The following is a 16,731-nucleotide window of genomic DNA, read 5'->3' as shown; positions in this document are numbered from 1 at the left end:
AGTGTAGCGAACACTTTAGGATCGCTTTGTGGTGCATGTTCAGCAGCGCACACTTTGTTTGCATGACAAGAGGCTGTGAAAGATTTCCCCCTAAACTATCTACTTTAAAAGCAGCCACATGGGCCACTGTGTGGCTGGCTGCAAAAGGTTTCAACTTGGTTCCATTGCGTATTAAAAAAAAAAAAAAAATCTTGCGCCATTGGAACACAGCGCTGCAACAGTGATTCTTGCCAGTGCTGTTAATTAAGGGGGCAGTTGGGTCTCTGGAGCCGAAAAACGGTAAAAAAAAAGCGTTTTCTCAAAAATGGCATTTTTGGCCTACACGGCCATTTTTCTACCAGTATGTAAATTTCCTCATCAAAAGGCACCATATTTTGTTGCTGTTATATTATAACAGCATTTTAAAGTGCCCTCTACACCTCAGTTAGCGCAGAATTCGATGGTGAAACGGCACTTTTCTTGCAGTGCAAAGCTAGCATTTCATCCTCAGGTATCTTGGCACCCAGAGCCGGTACAACTTTAATTCTTTTTGCTTCTGATACCGAAGTGTGTGGAGAATACAATGTTGGAAACAAATTTTTCAAATGGAGGCTTTGGAAAATTATTATTGTGTTCAATTGGCACACCCTGCGAGTTATTTCTGGCAGAGCGCAGGAGAAGCGAAGTTCCCTGTGTTGCAAAACGACAAAAAATAGTTGAATGAAAAAAGTTCTTCCTCTGTTGTATTCATTAGTCATTTGTCTGCCTAGCCACGTGGTAATTGCCATTCTGTATGGAGTGGTTATTTTGTAATTCTGACCCAAAATAATGGAAATTAATCATTAATTAACTCAAAATATAATGAACTTACAAAAAATCTAATGGCAGATTTCAAATCAGCTTAAAAAGCTCTATAACACAGCGCCGTTTCATTAAAATTGGTTGGTAAATAAAAAAAATAGCTCTAAGACCAGTCTGCCCCCTTAAGGGACACAGTGTAAAAACAAGTTGGCTTATATATTAGTAAATTACAGCACTGAGGATGCATATATATCTCTCGCAGTGGCGGGGCTTGTTTAAAGGGGCCAAAATAAAATTTTGTGTTATTCGAAAGATTTGGTGTTATATAGGGCCCTAAGGGCTTGTTCGGCAGCAAATGACGCTTTATTAACTTTGAAATTAAATATTTTCAGTCAAAATTGCAATTCTGCTAAATCGTGTTTTTTCGTGGCGTCGACAATGATGTATGAAGAGCAGGGCCTTAAAAGTAAATATAGCCTGCTGACCAGCCTGCTATACCATCTCACAGGCGTCCGTTTGGTTATCTTGTTTATTGCCCACTTTCATAGCTGGCGCTGCAATACTGCTGCATTGCCACTGTTTGTAATTTGCTTCTGGCTGGACTTCTACACCTGCCGTATTTTTATTATGGTTCATACTAATCGTTTCCTAAAACTGAAGCTATGGCTCGACAAACATGGTCACGTAAGCGATCATGCCGCTAGTGTCAGTTGTTCAGTGTTGTTTCAGACAACTCCATCGCGTCTGATGGCTGTGTTAGCGGTGTCAGCCGGGAAAGTGCCGCACTAACTGCTTCGGTGTTCACGTGTTCGTTCGTAACATTAATTGTTCACCCTGCAATTCTTACTGCTATAAAAAGAATGTGCCCTGTGTTTAAGCGGAAATAGCTCGTCTGGCAAGCTTATAAGCCCTGCCTAATTTGCGTTTGCTTTTGCGGCCTCAGCCAATCGCGCAGCAGGGCTTATGACACCATGGGCCGAATTCTCTAAAAAACGGGCGTCGCTTTGAAACGACGGGGTAGCGCCATGCAAATGCATGTGTTCTGGGGTTGGGGCCGTCGCTTTGGGGTTCCCGGCAGGGGCGTGAGCCGCAGAAAAGCGCTGTGCCGAGGGCGCGAAGCGACAAGTGAAACGACGGGGGGGGGCAGTGGGTGTCACTTCGCGCCCTTGGTACAGCGCTTTTCTGCGCCTCACGCCCCTGCCGGGAACCCCAAAGCGACGGCCCCAACCCCAGAACACATGCATTTGCATGGCGCTGCCTTGTCGTTTCAAAGTGACGCCCCGTCGTTTTAGAGAATTCTGCCCCATAGGTTCTGTTACGGGAAATGAGCTAGTGGATCGCATGACCATTCCGTTTTTTCCTAATTACGTAGATTATTTGAGCGAAGTTTACGTTAAATGTGGTGTCAGTATAATTCTAACGAGGCAATTTTTCAAATGAACCAAACTTTTGTTTTGTCTGCTTGGCCCCTTTAATAATAAAGAAAATGTCAACAGCATAGGAACTGGTGTCGCTGTCATGTACATTTTTCCATGCCACGACTTGACATTTGTGAATTGGGAAAGCTAAAAGGGGTTGGTGGAGTTTGTACATTTTTCTGCTGTGAACAGTTAAATACCCGAGTACCTGCAAGAATAAGATAAGTATATCCAAAAACTGGTTATAGACATGTTCAAAACAAAGCAAAACAAAATGGACAGCAGCACGTAAGCATTGCCAAATGGACTGCCTTGCTACCACTGGTGGCCACAAATACTTTGGGTTCAGTTTTGGTAATGTGTTTTGGCGTCATGTACAAAGCTTGTCAAAAGATCTACAACAGTGAAAGCATGAACTACGGTTTGTTCCTATTGCAAGTCATGTATGTTTAGGAAAGGCAGCAGGAAAAGTTTGAAATCACTAGTGCAGGCTAGGCTACACATCTGTTCATTGGCTTTTGCTGTCCTTTTTTTTATTATTGTGAGAGCTTGCCCTACGGCATCTGCTATGCGGGGATACCAAGCAGTGTCAGGTAGCAAGCACTCCATGACTTTCTCGATCGCGACTAATGGCGGGCTCTTTTACAACACGAAAAAAAAAAAAAGGAAAGCAAATGAGAGGCAGAAATTCCAGGTTTTATTGCTTGGTTGTTAACAATTAGAAAACGGTTTCTTGTCGAACAAAAGGGGAAACAACGTGAAAGGTGTGATCTTTCAGATTAAACAGCTGTTAAGCCTTTATTGTCCCTTAGTTTACAAGGCATGCTTTTAAGTAGACAACAGCATAAAGCTTGCAAGTGTAATCTGTGATTCACAGCTGAGGTGTTGTAAACAATGAGGAATCAAAGTGCAGCTTTATTTGCCAGTCAATTCAAGAGCACACAGTAGGCACTTGTGATTTCTCCTGTTTTGGGTACTATCTGAGAGATGTACAATGCATGGCCTCTCCCATTTTCAAGCACACACCGTACACTGGTGGTGTAATTTGCTTTGGCCTGAATGCGTGTCTCAAACTGGCGAATGTGCAGCAGGGGGCAAGGAAAAATGTATTGGCAGGGAAGTACGAAAACATGAACATAAGAAAGACCGATTTAGACGCCACAGCACTGTTGTGTTTATGTCTGGCTTTCTTATGCCCATGTTTTCCATGCTTCGCTACCAACGTGAGGTGTTGGCAGCGAAGCATGGAAAACATGGGCATATCACCAACTTGCCCGATAAAATTTTTTGCGGGAAAAAAAAAAAAGCCAGAATTTCCTTTGCCATGTTCCCCACATGATATTCTCTTTCTGGAACTCCCATGAAAGTATGTTGCCCTCCAGAAAGACACAAGACACTGGCTAGTTTGTTAACCGTATCATCACCTCAGTGCAAAAAATGTGTGTATAGAAATGAACACAGACAGGCACTGACTCACAACTGATTTTATTGAACGAGAAAATAAATGCTTGTATGCATCATTCAGGAAACAGCGATTACAAACTTTAGACAAGAGAAACGTAACCACTAAATGTGCGTGGACAACTTGCAGAAGCACATCAGAGCAGACTTTATGCTCATTCATGAGATAGATTCGTAGGGCTGCGCGAATGTTTGAAACTTTTGAATATCGAAGCGAATAACACAATATTTGATTTGGCTTCTAATCGAATACTAGCACTACTATGGAATTTAGAATAAATTTGCAAAGTATGTCAAAGTTCGAAAACAGGCCCGAGCATTCTCTGCTAGCAGTGATAGGCTTTCCCGCACTGCTCCAGTGGCATGCAGCCAAATGGCCAGAGGGAGGTGCTTTTGTGGGGCCCCTCTTAATTATATGGGCCAGCGGGCGTGGGTGCGAAAAACGGGCATTTTTCTCATCGCAAAGTATAGGTCTGTTCATTAAGTGGGGGAAAAAAAAAGGAAAGAAAGAAAAGAAGTGGTGAAAATCGGTGTTTGAGGTGTGTGCTCGGGCACCTTCACCACACGGTGACCCCGCATTCATTGCACCTTGGCCGCTGTAGGTGCACGTGACTCTACTTTTGGTGGCGCCTGCATTGCTGCCTTTGGCACTGCCTTCACAAGCTGCGCTAACATGCAGAAGAAATGGCCAAACTTCTCTTGCGACTGAGTTCAATAAGGACCGAAACTTTTGCCCCTGCAGCCGTATTTTAATGCTTGGTTGCTGTTGATCCCATTTTTTTTCTAAGACAAAAGTGCTGAGTGATGTCCCTCCTACTTTTCTTATTGTGGCCGTGGCGCACTGTCCATTGTTCATTTCTGGTTACAGAAGTATTCAGGTACCTTTATTTTGTACTGGGATGTCTGGCGACATGTTTATTTGTGCTATGTACTACTACTACAAGAGTAGCAACTGTACTACTATACCCGCCGCGGTGGCTCAGTGGCTAAGGCGTTGCGCTGCTGAGCACGAGGTCGCGGGTTCGATTCCCGGCCGCGGCGGCCGCTTTTCTGATGGAGGCGAAAAGCAAAAACGCCCGTGTGTACGAGATTTCGGCGCACGTTAAAGATCCCCAGGTGGTCAAAATTAATCCGGAGCCCTCCACTACGGCGCGCCTCATCGCCTGCGTTGCGTCGGCGCGTTAAACCCTACAATCAATCAACTGTACTACTACAAAAGTGGCAGGATCCTGTTCGATATGGTGGTACAGATATTTGATGCATTTGTCCAAACTTCAGTTATCTGTGGTGCAACATTACAAATACACCTGTGCCTTAGGTATATTGCGACTTGCAAAAGACAGACAGTGGAGGCCAAGGTTAGTTGTGTCATCAATTCTCATCACCATAATCCAAAGCAGTTGTTCAGCTTCCTTTATTCACTAGTCCTGAATAGTCTGTCGGATAGTCTAAATAGTCCTGTTAAAATACATGAGAAAATCAAGCACCGGATCATGCCTCTGGCAGTCCATGGATGGTCCAGGACTTACAATCAAGGAGGCCCATCAATTCAGTCTTTCTAAGTATTGTATTAAGCAGTTACAACTGCAGTGATTTCCCACAAAAGCTTGCACATTTGTCCGTGGAATGAAATTGCCACATATTCATGTCTACGTAGCAGTATACGTACTTCAGGAGGTGCTGTACATCTAAGGAGACTCCTTAATTAGGGCCATCCAAATGCAAGTTATCGACAGCTCAATGAGGAGCCTACTTTTATTGGCAAGAACGTGTAACAGTTGGCTGGCAGTGTGCTCTATGCAAGTGTGAGCTACCTTCCTGCATTCAGTAAAATGTAGATCAGTTGGGGAATTTTTTGGACGAAATGCTCAGAAAAACCTTGTAAAAATCAGAGAAATTGCAAACTTGGTGGACACCTTGTATAGTATTGAAGTGGGTCAAGTGTGTTGCACGTTTAACTTTCCTAGTTTTGCCTTGCCCAGGGCAAAACTACTAGGTCACAACTTTAACGAGTGCATAGTGGTAGTTTCTCGAGAAAGAATATTTTTCAATCTCCACCTGTGGCTTGGAGGACAGTTTTGTCGTTGACATAAGAAGCACAGTTTTCAGAGATGCTTGTCTCTTTCAACAGCAGCAGCAGGCATGCAATCACCGCTTGAAACACAAGCAGCAGAATGCGTGCACAAATTTCAACATTTGTAATGGCACGGTTTGCATAGTTCTGAGATGGCCACACCTCGTTGCTATAAATGACCTACACAATCATCTGACGTGCATGTGTAAATTTGGGCATGCAAGCCATGTGTCCTTTTTCTTGTTTCTTTTGCTGGGTACTGTACGCTAACACCTTGCTGATTTGAAGTCGATTATTCCAAAACCTCAGATAACTGAGGACTCTGGATAAGTGGTAAAATTAAACAGTGCTACACTTGAAAGAGGGCACACTGCCATGGGTAGCAATAACACCGCGGTTGACTTATTGTGCATCAAACTTTTTAACTCTTTAAACAGAGCCTTGTTTATTATGCCCCAGAGATATGCATTCACTTTTCTGAATGAGGTACAAAAACTAAGTGAAAGATGGTGTAGAAGCAGCACAGAACTTGTTACAAAGAAAGAGATTCTACAAGGGTGTCGTAAGCAGTGCTGGCCTTTGGCACCACCACTGAACAGATGCATGGCAGAGCAGGTTATAGCTGACGTGCACTTGGCTCCTCTGCTTTTTTTCTAGAAGTTTTGGTAGAGGGATGGGAAAGGCAGGTCTTCAGTTGGCTGCAGCCTGGAACGAATTGGGAATATTATGGCATTTCTGGAGGCATCGAGGGCTTCTTTGCCACTCAGTGAAAGATTCCTACTGGCTCACGCATTATTCAAGCTAAAGGGGCCCTAAACAGGAACAAAGAAAAAGTACTCTACAATTGGTTTCTGGCAGCACATGCGACATGCACAATCTGCTCTGTGAAATATTGCAAGAATTCTTAGGTCTGTTCAGTGTCTGCGTAAGGCAGGACCCAGCCTTATGTATATGAAAATCATAATGCATCACCGGGTCGCTTGCACGAAGAATATTGCGAAAATTCTTTAAAAGAAGTTGGAAGAAGGAGCAAAGCACTAGGCAAGGTGTAGCGCAGTGAAGACCTTGGTTTGTCAAAAGTAATGGGCAGCAAATGGATGAGAACGCAGAACCCCTGAGCAGGATACAATGCAACAAAGACTTTGTACAGGCACTGCAACTGATAAGAGCAGTGCCTGGACACAAAGGCTTCGATATGGCGCTGCTGATGGCCACAAATAGCATGTTGCCACCCACATTAGACAGCTGTGCTGCTCCACTGAGGCTTGTCTGGCCTGTTGTACGTGCTCCAGTACTGTCTGGGAGAAGATTTTACAAGTTTGCGTTGTGGACTTCTGAAGACGGAGCAAACCAAAGCGTGTACGTCGGACTGGGCCTCAATTGCACGAGGGGGAGGGATGACATGCTCACGCGTTCTTAAAGATCCACAAATGGGTCTTCCAGAACGTTTTTTTTTTAAAACCTGAAGCACTCAAAGCTGAGAAGTGTTAGAATGAAAAGCATTTGAGAACGCCTAGGGGACATTGCCCGAGGTAATGCTTTTTCGAGAACGCATCGGCCACCTGTCTCGAATGGTGTAGAGGCACCTTGAACTGATCAGACATGCCTGGTTGACACAATGTATTGTAGGTAACACGAGAGGCTATCAGCAGGCTCTGTTGCATGTATCGAAGGTGATGCCTCTAAGCGTTGTGGTTCACTGGTGTGAAGGGCTGTGCTGCTGCGCATTGTGGATTTTAACATGCAAAGCTTCCGGTAAACAGGGTGCACGTACCAGTTTTCCAGGCTGTATTCCGTGCCGGCCCTGTCGATGATGTGGAAGGTGTAGACTGGGCGAGGAAAAGGCGAGCAGTTCTTCTCGCTCTTGTGCACCACACTGCCATCGATGACCACGCATGAACCTGGGTGGAAGAAATGCACAGTCACGAGTGGTGGCACCCGGGGTGGCTGAGCCATCCCTTGTTTTCCCACAATGGCTAGGCACAAAGCTGCTCACAAGCACCTAGGCAGTCCTGGCCATGGTGTATGCTTTGGTGTTTTTTTTTTTTTTTATGCGAAACCATGAAGTGGCTGACTGAGCAAAAAAGCCAGTGTCTTCGAAACGCGAAAGATAAATTCCCATTCCCTGCGACACATTCCATAGTGTGTGCCTGCACCTCATATCTTTATAGCATGTACCCCGAGGGAGGGGAGGGAGAGGGGGGGGGGGGGGCAATAACAAACAAACAAACAAAGAAAAGGCACTAAACCCACGTGTGGCAAATGCATTGGTGCTTGCCACCAGTCATTGGAAAGGAGTCCCATATGTCAGTTGGCCTTCAGAGCATCACAGAGAGAGAACACGTCGTAATGGGCCAAACTTGTGCAATGAAGCAGTTAGGAGGAAAAAATGTTTTTTTGGAGCTGGCTCCAAGGAAATAAAAGAAAAAATGGGTGGCATCTTCTCATTTCAGAAGGTCTCGTGCTACCACTGCTGCTGAGGCATGATTGATTAGGTATTTCTGGTCTTCAAGACGCACACACACGTACACGCACACAAAAAAAGGGGCAAGCTAACTCAGCAATGTGGTTCAACTGTTTCTAGTTCGTGTCCACCGTGCCTGTGTAAGAGCAGACTTTCGTCCCAATGACATACGCAGCACTCAATTACACATTAATGCTTTTGCATTGACAACATCACAAGAAGTGCTGAGGTGTCCTCATAGTTTCTCTGCATGTTGCTTTTCTTCTTAAGCATTTAAGATGTGCAGCAGCGGTGCTCGGCAAATCCAGTAAGGACTGGCAGGTTTAGGTGCTTTAGAATACTTGCAAAAACATCTAATAGCCACATACCTTTGTGCACTGGGACTGGTACAAAAGTTTGATTGCTGTAGTCGTGTGTAGCAATATCGACCATCTTGAGCAGCGGTCCGTCTGGTTCAGGGTTGCGAATGTACCTCCTGGACAGTGGCACTGGAACAGGGTGGCACGGGGAGGGTCACACAGTGCACCGTTGGAGCAGCAAGGAAGAACCATGGGGTAACAACTAACTTTCAGCTGTGAGTATAACACGAGTAATGTTTTCCCAATCTCCGCTGTCAGAAAACTTTGCATCACATGATTGCGGTCAAATGGCTTCTCACTGCCACAATTGCTGTTGCCCCGCCACGGCTTGGAAAGCAGGAGATGCCGTGAGGGTGAGGAGAGGAAGAGTGAGAAAGTGCTTGGTAGGAAGGAACCAGGGTCTGCGCATATACACTCACTGTTGGTTCAGTTTGACTCGAGGGGCGGAAGAAGGGTGTGGGAGAATGAAAGCGACACGCAAGAGTGCGTGTACATGCATAATTGCAAAAGTGCAGCTGGGTTGGAAATCACATCATGCAGTAACGATGTGGTTGCCCAATATCAGCAGGCGGTTTATGTTAAATAAGCTGGAGCCCTTTGCTAATGCGTGCCTCATAAGTGCTGCTTCGCCATGCTGAGCAGCAGATTTCAACTTTCACAAACTGACCGTGCTGCCGAAAGTGAATCTACCACTTTGGAGCTCTTCTTTTCAGCCCGGTTTAGTGCATTACTTTACACAAATTATGGTTGGAGGAGACACATTACAGCATGGAAAGCAAGGGGTTGGGGGTAAATACCTTGGGGTATTGTCATTTGAAGGGCGTGGCATGCACTGTAGCCTTTTAGCAAAGACACGTGGAGCTAGGGAAAACCCCTCCTTCCCAATCACTCCCTTGGATTCATCACTGGGTTGAACCAGTTTAAAAAAAAAAGGAGCATTCTCCTAGAGATTTTATAAAGATAACGTATCACTTAGAATATAACTGTAACTGCATTTGAATTTCCTAGAGCACTGTCTATTGTATGTGATAGCCCAGGAAGCAATTACAGCAGCTATTGAGACATGACAGTGGCAGGCATTCAGAATATCAAGCCTTCCAGAATGTAGGCATGGGACTAGCATTTAATTCTAACAAGTTTGGGTACCTGCACGAAAAGCACACCTCAGGTTTTCATACACAACTAGGTGGCACCATCTTTTTCAGTGGTGTGCTCACTGCTGTATTCTGTTTACATCTTTAATATGACAGGAACAACATGAGGCACAAAAGTAGATCTTTTTTTTTAGGCCTGCAATGCATTGCAGTCATCATTATTGTAGCACAGCCTTTATGTGACATAATCAATGTGGTTTAGCCTGCCTTTAAAAATTTAGAATCAAATTGTAAATGTGGCCAGGGCATGCCGTGAAATGCATCAAGCCATGGCCACAATTACTTGGCGAGGAACGTTGATGCCCCTGCAATGCTGCTTCCAATGCAAGGAATGTATTGGCTTTGTCTTTAGAGCCTCGGTATTTGTTGCCACCCCGCTCCTTGTCTCCAGCACGTTCGTATTGCCTTTGAGAAGGAACTGCGTACAGGCACAGCTTAACGAACATGCTCTGATTTTTACTGGGGCTATCTTTAATCGAGTTCCAACGTAACAATTCTATATTTACCTCTTTAATACTCAGGTCTTCCCTGACTTTATCGTTTCAAATGAGCTACAGTGTGGACAGGTTATTGGCGGGGAAAAACAAGTCTGGAAAAAAATAAACAGCTGTCCTGTTCAATTGTAAGGCACCAAGGGATGAGCACAAGGAAACCTGCACCTTTTTTTCATAGGTGCACTGGAATGTGGTACTTGCAATATGGTACTCGACCTGGGATTTTTGCAGTGCATCCTCCAGAATGAATTAGCTTCTTTTCTGAGTAGCTCGATCAGAAGACGAAAAATTGAAACGTAGCACGATTAAGACCCATGTGGAGACAAAAGCTAGACAGACGGCATGGTCAGTTCAGCCTGTGTGCTCTCTCATTATAAGCAAAGCTTTGAATGTTCCACGTACTTGTTTTGTGTGACCCTGGAATATACCAGAGGCAACCATTTTCCATCGTGGCATCTTCTAGTGGCAGCCAAAGGCCAATCAGCCTGATGGGCTCGGTGTACAGGAACGTGGCGTCCTGGTGAGCTGTCACTGAAAGAAGCGGAAGCGAAAGAGAAAGCACCTGATTTCTGAGACTAGGTAACTTTGCATATGTTGCTCATTACCTTCACCTCCAATCTCAGGGTTCTGAAAGACGGAGAAAAAAATCACTCATTAGATGCACCCATCATCACTAACAGCTACACCACTGGAATGGAAGCCGTACCTTGAAGATGTACATGCTTTGAACAATGGCAGGGTCTACAAACCCGATTTCCTTCACCAGCGCCTGAAATATGTAACACCTTTGCAAATGCGTACGTTCTACATAGTTTATGTGCAAAGTTTCTTCACAGTACCTTCACCTTGGAGCTGAAGGATGTGGATCTGAAAACTGGATTCTTCCAGTGCAATGCTGAAAATGGAAGTGTTTGGTTTGGAGCCACGCATTTGTTGACTGCACCACTAATAACGCTGGGCCAAATTCATGTTAACACACAGTGCATGCGCCTAAGCATACAGACAATGAGACGAGGTGCGGTGAAAATACCCTAGCACAATAATGGGACATATTACTGTACCGAATTCTTTCTGGATCCCATAAGGCTTTTAGTCTCTTGTCCAATTGCAAAAGCTATTCACTCATCTTTAATGAGCAGGTTTTAATGAGCAGGTAATGCTACCGAACTCTTGCTTGGTTCGGTAGCAACAAGTTTAATTCCTGTATTTCCATAGGTCAAAAAGAGATGCTTATTACAGTCTGACGTGATTTTAAAAGGCGTGAGGTGTTTCGTCATGAGTGAGCCCAGCAAGTAATGTAGCCGAGATTCATATATCCAAATGAAAAATGCAAGCAGGAAAGTAGTCTAGGCAGGACATTAAAGGGGCCATGCAGACAAAACACTAGTTTGGTTCATTCAAAAGATTGCCTTGTTAGAATCATACTGACACCACTTTTAACGTAAACTTCGCTCAAATAAGCTATATAACCAGGAAAAAAAGGGAATGGCCATGCGACCCACTAGCTCATTTCCCGCACTAGAACACATGATGTCATATGCACAGCTGTGTGGTTGGCCAGGGACGGCAAAAGCAAATGCAAATTATGCAGGGCTTATAAGCTTGCAGAGTGAGCTATTTTCACTTAAGTGTAATTCATATTCATTTTATAGCAGTAAGAATGGTGGGGTAAACAGCAGAAGTGGCAAAAGTAGACGTATAAGTGCCACCACGTACTTCTGGTGGTACTGCATGCACTATGCTTGTTATAGCTGCAAAGCAGTGCGGCGTTTTGGGGTTCGTCTCAGACGACACTGGCCGATTGGTGGAAGCAACATTGTCTTACGTGACCCTGTTTGTCGAGCATACCCCATGTTTCATGAAACGATTATTACCTACCTTAAAGGAGTACTGACACTAAATTTTCGTGTTACGTTTTGTTCGGTGCTATGCGTGCCTACCAGCCCACTAATCATAGAATGACAGATTAGACGGTCGAGCGCAGCGTAAACATTCATTTACGGCGTCGTTTATTCGTGCCAGTTTCGGTTTCGACTAAAAAACGCCGAGCGGCCGCCATGACAGGATGTATTACATGACGTCACCATTCTTGCCGCATCGCTGCCTCTCTGGAAGCGCGCGCGAGCGAGCGCACGCGCGCGCCCAGACCGGCCGAGGTTTTCGCCATCCCCACAGGCCCGGGCAGCATGACGTCAGTCCAAAAACCATGACGTATACACACGCCCGAGCAGCGCGCGCCAACCACAACCAGCGCGTCGGCTTCGTCACGGGAGCCCCGACGTCGGCTGTTTGGGGCAAGTAGCACATGATGTCACGTCGGCCCGCTCTGGGCTTTCTCGTGCGGGCGAAGATTAAAATGGATTTTAAATATGTTCCGCTGAACGGTTGCTGTTGAAACTTGCTGGGAGATATCTCCTGATAAAAGGGAAGTGGTTAAAAGGGAAGTGGCATAGTTATCTCAGCTTTGAAATTTCGTGTCAGTACTCCTTTAACAAAAACAAGCCAGGTGCAAATACGGTCAAAAACAAAGCAAAGGCAGACAGCGGTGTGGAGTAGTATGGTGGTGCCATCTAAGACGACTGACGGTAAACAAGGCTCCGCCGTCTGCGCAGGCTGAACAGCACACTTGAATTTCGCTTGAAGATCCTTCCTTTGATGTCATGGCAGATGTCACGAAACACACGATTTGGCTGGACAATCAAAACTTTGACTTAAATTGATTAATTTCTCAGTGAATAAAGCATCGTTTTCTGCCGAACAAGTGCTTAGGACCCTATAAAACACTAAATCTTCCGAATAAACAAACTTGTATTTTGTCTGCATGGCCCCTTTAAGCTTTACACTAGGGGGGTACAAATCGCTGCATGCCACATGCTTTTTTGGTAATAGAATTATGATACCAGCCTAACTTAGAGTACTGTTTTTGATTGTGCCAAGGCCTAGCTGTGCAAAAAAATAAAAATTCACTGCTTACCGTGCCCAATCTTGTTTATACTTCTAGACTTGCTCACAACCAGGTTTCCTGTTGGAGAGCAGAATTCTCTTTACTCACATACTGACAGCATAAGAGCAGGAAATCCATAATCAAATCCGTGGTTCTCTTGTTACCCTGTTTGTCAAATGCGTCCTCTTCGTAAAAAGCCCTGATCTTGTCTCCAGATTCGAGGAAATACTCATTTCTCTCCTTGAGATAAAGCACAATTTAGATCATGAATTAGTGTGCATGCATTGCATTGCATCTCATCATGCACATGCATGCGCGCATATTGTGTGCGTGTCCGAACTGGAGGGCTTCATTACCTCATTGGTTTTTGTGGTGAAGACAGTTGGCGGCTCATCACTGTCTTCAATGCAGTCTATTATTTTGCTGCACTCTTGCTTGAGCTGCTGCACTTCTTGTTCAGTCAGGAAGTCTGGTATCGACACTAGGCCATTCTTGTAGAACTGAAATGGATACACAGGAATCCAACTTCGGTCTTATTACTATGCGAAAGGCTAGCAAAACAGTCATTTTTGATGATGCAAATAAAACGTTGGTTTCAAATTATTTTTGGGGGGGGGAGGAGGTGTTTGCCTTATCTGCTTGTGGTCGGCTTTAGCGAGCTGTTGTAGTTTTTATGTAGACATATCTGTTAAAGCTATTACGTTACTGCACGATATGCGAATGCAACATATTGCAGCTCTGCTGGAAATTAGAACTTGGAACGAAAGGGGAAATGCACAAGTGCTGTTTTGGCATTTTAAATTTATAACAGTTCACAGAGGTGTGCTCAGAAACACAGTCACTTTTGTATCAATTTTTATGATCTTACTGCTTTATTTTATGTAGAAATGGACAGTTTCAGTTTGGAAGAAAAAAAAAGAGTTTGTTTCCTTGTCGTGTTATTTTCCTTGCTAGGAATGTGATACAGCTTTGCAGTTTGCTGTCAAAGCAATACAGCAGAGCAATACAAAAGGCATTTTCACAATTGTGCATGATACCTATACATTCTAGCGGTGTCAAAATTGCCGTGGACTGTGTACTTCTCAGAAGATGTGCACTGTTGTGCACATTCTATGTAATTTATAGATGGCTATGTGAGCATTGTCACGCACCCAATCTGTACCAAAAATTCTGAAAGCTCTGCGGCAAGGTAGTGGTGCTCGTTCTTCCTACGTATGCACTTGGTGCAGTTGTATGTAGTTGTTACACATCAACTCTTTCTAGTGCTCATTGCAGCCTCATGACGTGCATTTGGGGTGACCCCAGAAACCCATCCTATTCCCACCTCTCTGTCATTCACTTGTGCTCTCATTCATCTGTTCTTTCAAATGCACACACAGCATCTTTAATGAGTGACAGTGCCATTAACGGCGGCCCTCCTTATGTTGATAGGGCCAGAGCTGACTGTCAGCAGTGTCACTTGGAAGACATACCAAAGAAGAAACAGGTAACAGAAACAATACGGTAGATCGTGCAAAACACAGCCTCCTCATCTAGACAGTATACCCTTGGCCAGCAGTGACGTCAGTTGTGACCGAACATAGCAGAAATAAAGTAACTGCGTATTCTGAACATAAGAACACTTTTTGAGGGGCAGCGTAATCATGAGAGTTTTCGTGAAGTGATCAGTGAATATTTTTTGAGTGAAAATGATTTGCCCACACACAAAAAAAAAGCTCATTGGTTGTCATACTTTCTATTTATTTTGTAGATATTGGTACCACAAGGTCATGTACTCATTCGCATTGCCATTTTTGTAGACACCAGCAAACACCTCTAAAGCTTCCCACGTGCTGAATACTTTGTTCTGGTTTCTTTATTTCAGGAGTATCACCTCTGCAGTAGCAAGGCATTATCCGAGCATGATATTTCTGTAGTAAGCCACGTGATTTTGCAGGTACCATAAATTAGGCCTAGCTATCGCATTTACAATAGGGTGTTGCGACAATAATTGGAACACTTTAGAAATTTTTTCCTGAGCGAACCGCCGCTCTGTTCGCGCCCAAACTTGCCACGAAGGTCGCATTTTGTGGTCTATTTTGTTTAATACCGGGAACAACGATGGTACTTACCTGTGTGTTCTGAAAAATAAATAAAAACTATTTTCGCCTAAATGGCGGCTGATTTGGACGTGCGAGCCAGCGCAAGTTGATGTTGGAACGACAGAACCACCTGGGGTATGCAGAGCGAAATGCACGTTTGGGATTCACGGTAGGAAGGAGCCAAATGGTGCAGCAGACGATCAGAAAACCCGGTTTTCGGGCTCGCATGTCCAAATCAGCCGCCATTTTCCCATAGGCGAAAATCGTTTTTATTTATTTTCAGGATAAACAGGTAAGTACCGTCGTTGTTCCCGGTGTCAAACAAAATAGACCACAAAATGCGCCCTTCGTGTGAAGTTTGAGTGCGAACAGAGCGGCGGTTCGCTTAGGAAAATTGTTAAAAAAGTTCGAATTATCGTCGCAACACCCTGTACGAAAGCTCACGATTACCTCGCTTCTTTAGAGAGGTTGCCGGTTAGCTGTCCGAAGTAAACAAAACTCTCGATTTAAATAAAACAAAAACAAAGCTCGCTTGCACGGAAGTACACGCTATGCTAAACCAGACGCGTTTTATTTTGCGCGGGTGCGCTTGAAGTTGGGCGCTGCTTGCGCAACATACTCACTTGTTCAACGCACGCCTTAAAGGTAAATTTTTCGCCCGAGTCATCCATGTTTAAGCGAGGCGAGATGTTGCTCGTGAGCGCGAGTTGCGGTAACTGCCAAGCAATGGGACACATTTTATATCTTATCAGGAGGCTGCCTTGAAGCGTCGAGATTAGCGCTCCAGTTCGCGCGTCGTCCATTTGTTTGTGGTTCTTCAAGTAGAAAGAACGCACTTATCCGTGCGTAGTGTTGCTTGGTCCATTTTTATTCTCTACATTTTGCACTGGCTTGCACAGTGTGCCACATAGCAGTAAAACAGGGGCCTTGTGTTATTCAAACCCCGGCAGGCAGTGCCAGTAGTCGTTGCCTGCTACTGCCGTATCTTCGCGGAGGTGAACTTGCGCCAGGGTGTTGTTATGGGCTACCCGCAGAGCTGTGGCCGCGTCTCGGTTATCCAGGGCAGTTTAAAATTGTATTGTTTGCAACTATATAGGGCAGAGCGTCAAGAGCTCTAACTACAGGACCACTGAAGAAAACACACTGGGCGGCTCGTCAGCGGTAGCCTCGCATGCGGGCACCGCTGCTGCTAACCGTCGTTTTCCTTCCGCAGATGCGGCCCTGTGTGTTTTCTTAACTTCTAGTACACTCTAGTAAGCCCAAAGCAAGGAAAACACAAGGGAAAACACGCACTTCCCTCTATGTCGAAATGACGGCCTTCAAAGCGAAACCAGAGTCCTTCAATGCGAAACGTTGCGTCAAAGAGCCATAAAAAAACATTGGGTATCTATGAACGTTGATACAATTCGACATTTCGACACAGGCAACATTATTTTTTGTATTTATTATTTATACAAAACAGCTTTTCAGAGAAATTTTGAGCTCAAACAGCAAATGGCTAA

The 16,731-nt window shown here is 44.7% G+C and overlaps 1 protein-coding gene across 1 annotated transcript; it reads right to left on the bottom strand.

Moving 5' to 3' along the window:
* Positions 1–3,615: 3,615 nt before the first annotated feature.
* Positions 3,616–15,990, bottom strand: Phyhd1 (Phytanoyl-CoA dioxygenase domain containing 1). Its single transcript, XM_077673852.1, has 11 exons — positions 15,853–15,990; positions 13,505–13,648; positions 13,313–13,388; positions 13,179–13,226; positions 11,044–11,099; positions 10,911–10,973; positions 10,810–10,831; positions 10,607–10,735; positions 8,566–8,685; positions 7,508–7,634; positions 3,616–6,438 (listed from the first exon to the last, which is right to left on the bottom strand). The coding sequence occupies exons 1-11, from the start codon at positions 15,964–15,966 to the stop codon at positions 6,387–6,389; spliced, it is 951 nt and encodes a 316-aa protein (XP_077529978.1). The 5' UTR covers positions 15,967–15,990; the 3' UTR covers positions 3,616–6,386.
* Positions 15,991–16,731: the final 741 nt, after the last annotated feature.

Source organism: Haemaphysalis longicornis, unplaced genomic scaffold, assembly GCF_048455015.1.
Source record: "Haemaphysalis longicornis isolate Haplotype H1 unplaced genomic scaffold, Haemaphysalis longicornis Haplotype H1 scaffold_1, whole genome shotgun sequence".
Lineage (NCBI taxonomy): Eukaryota > Metazoa > Arthropoda > Arachnida > Ixodida > Ixodidae > Haemaphysalis > Haemaphysalis longicornis.
Note: the sequence above shows the minus strand (reverse complement) of the source record. Positions and strands in the feature narration are given on the sequence as shown.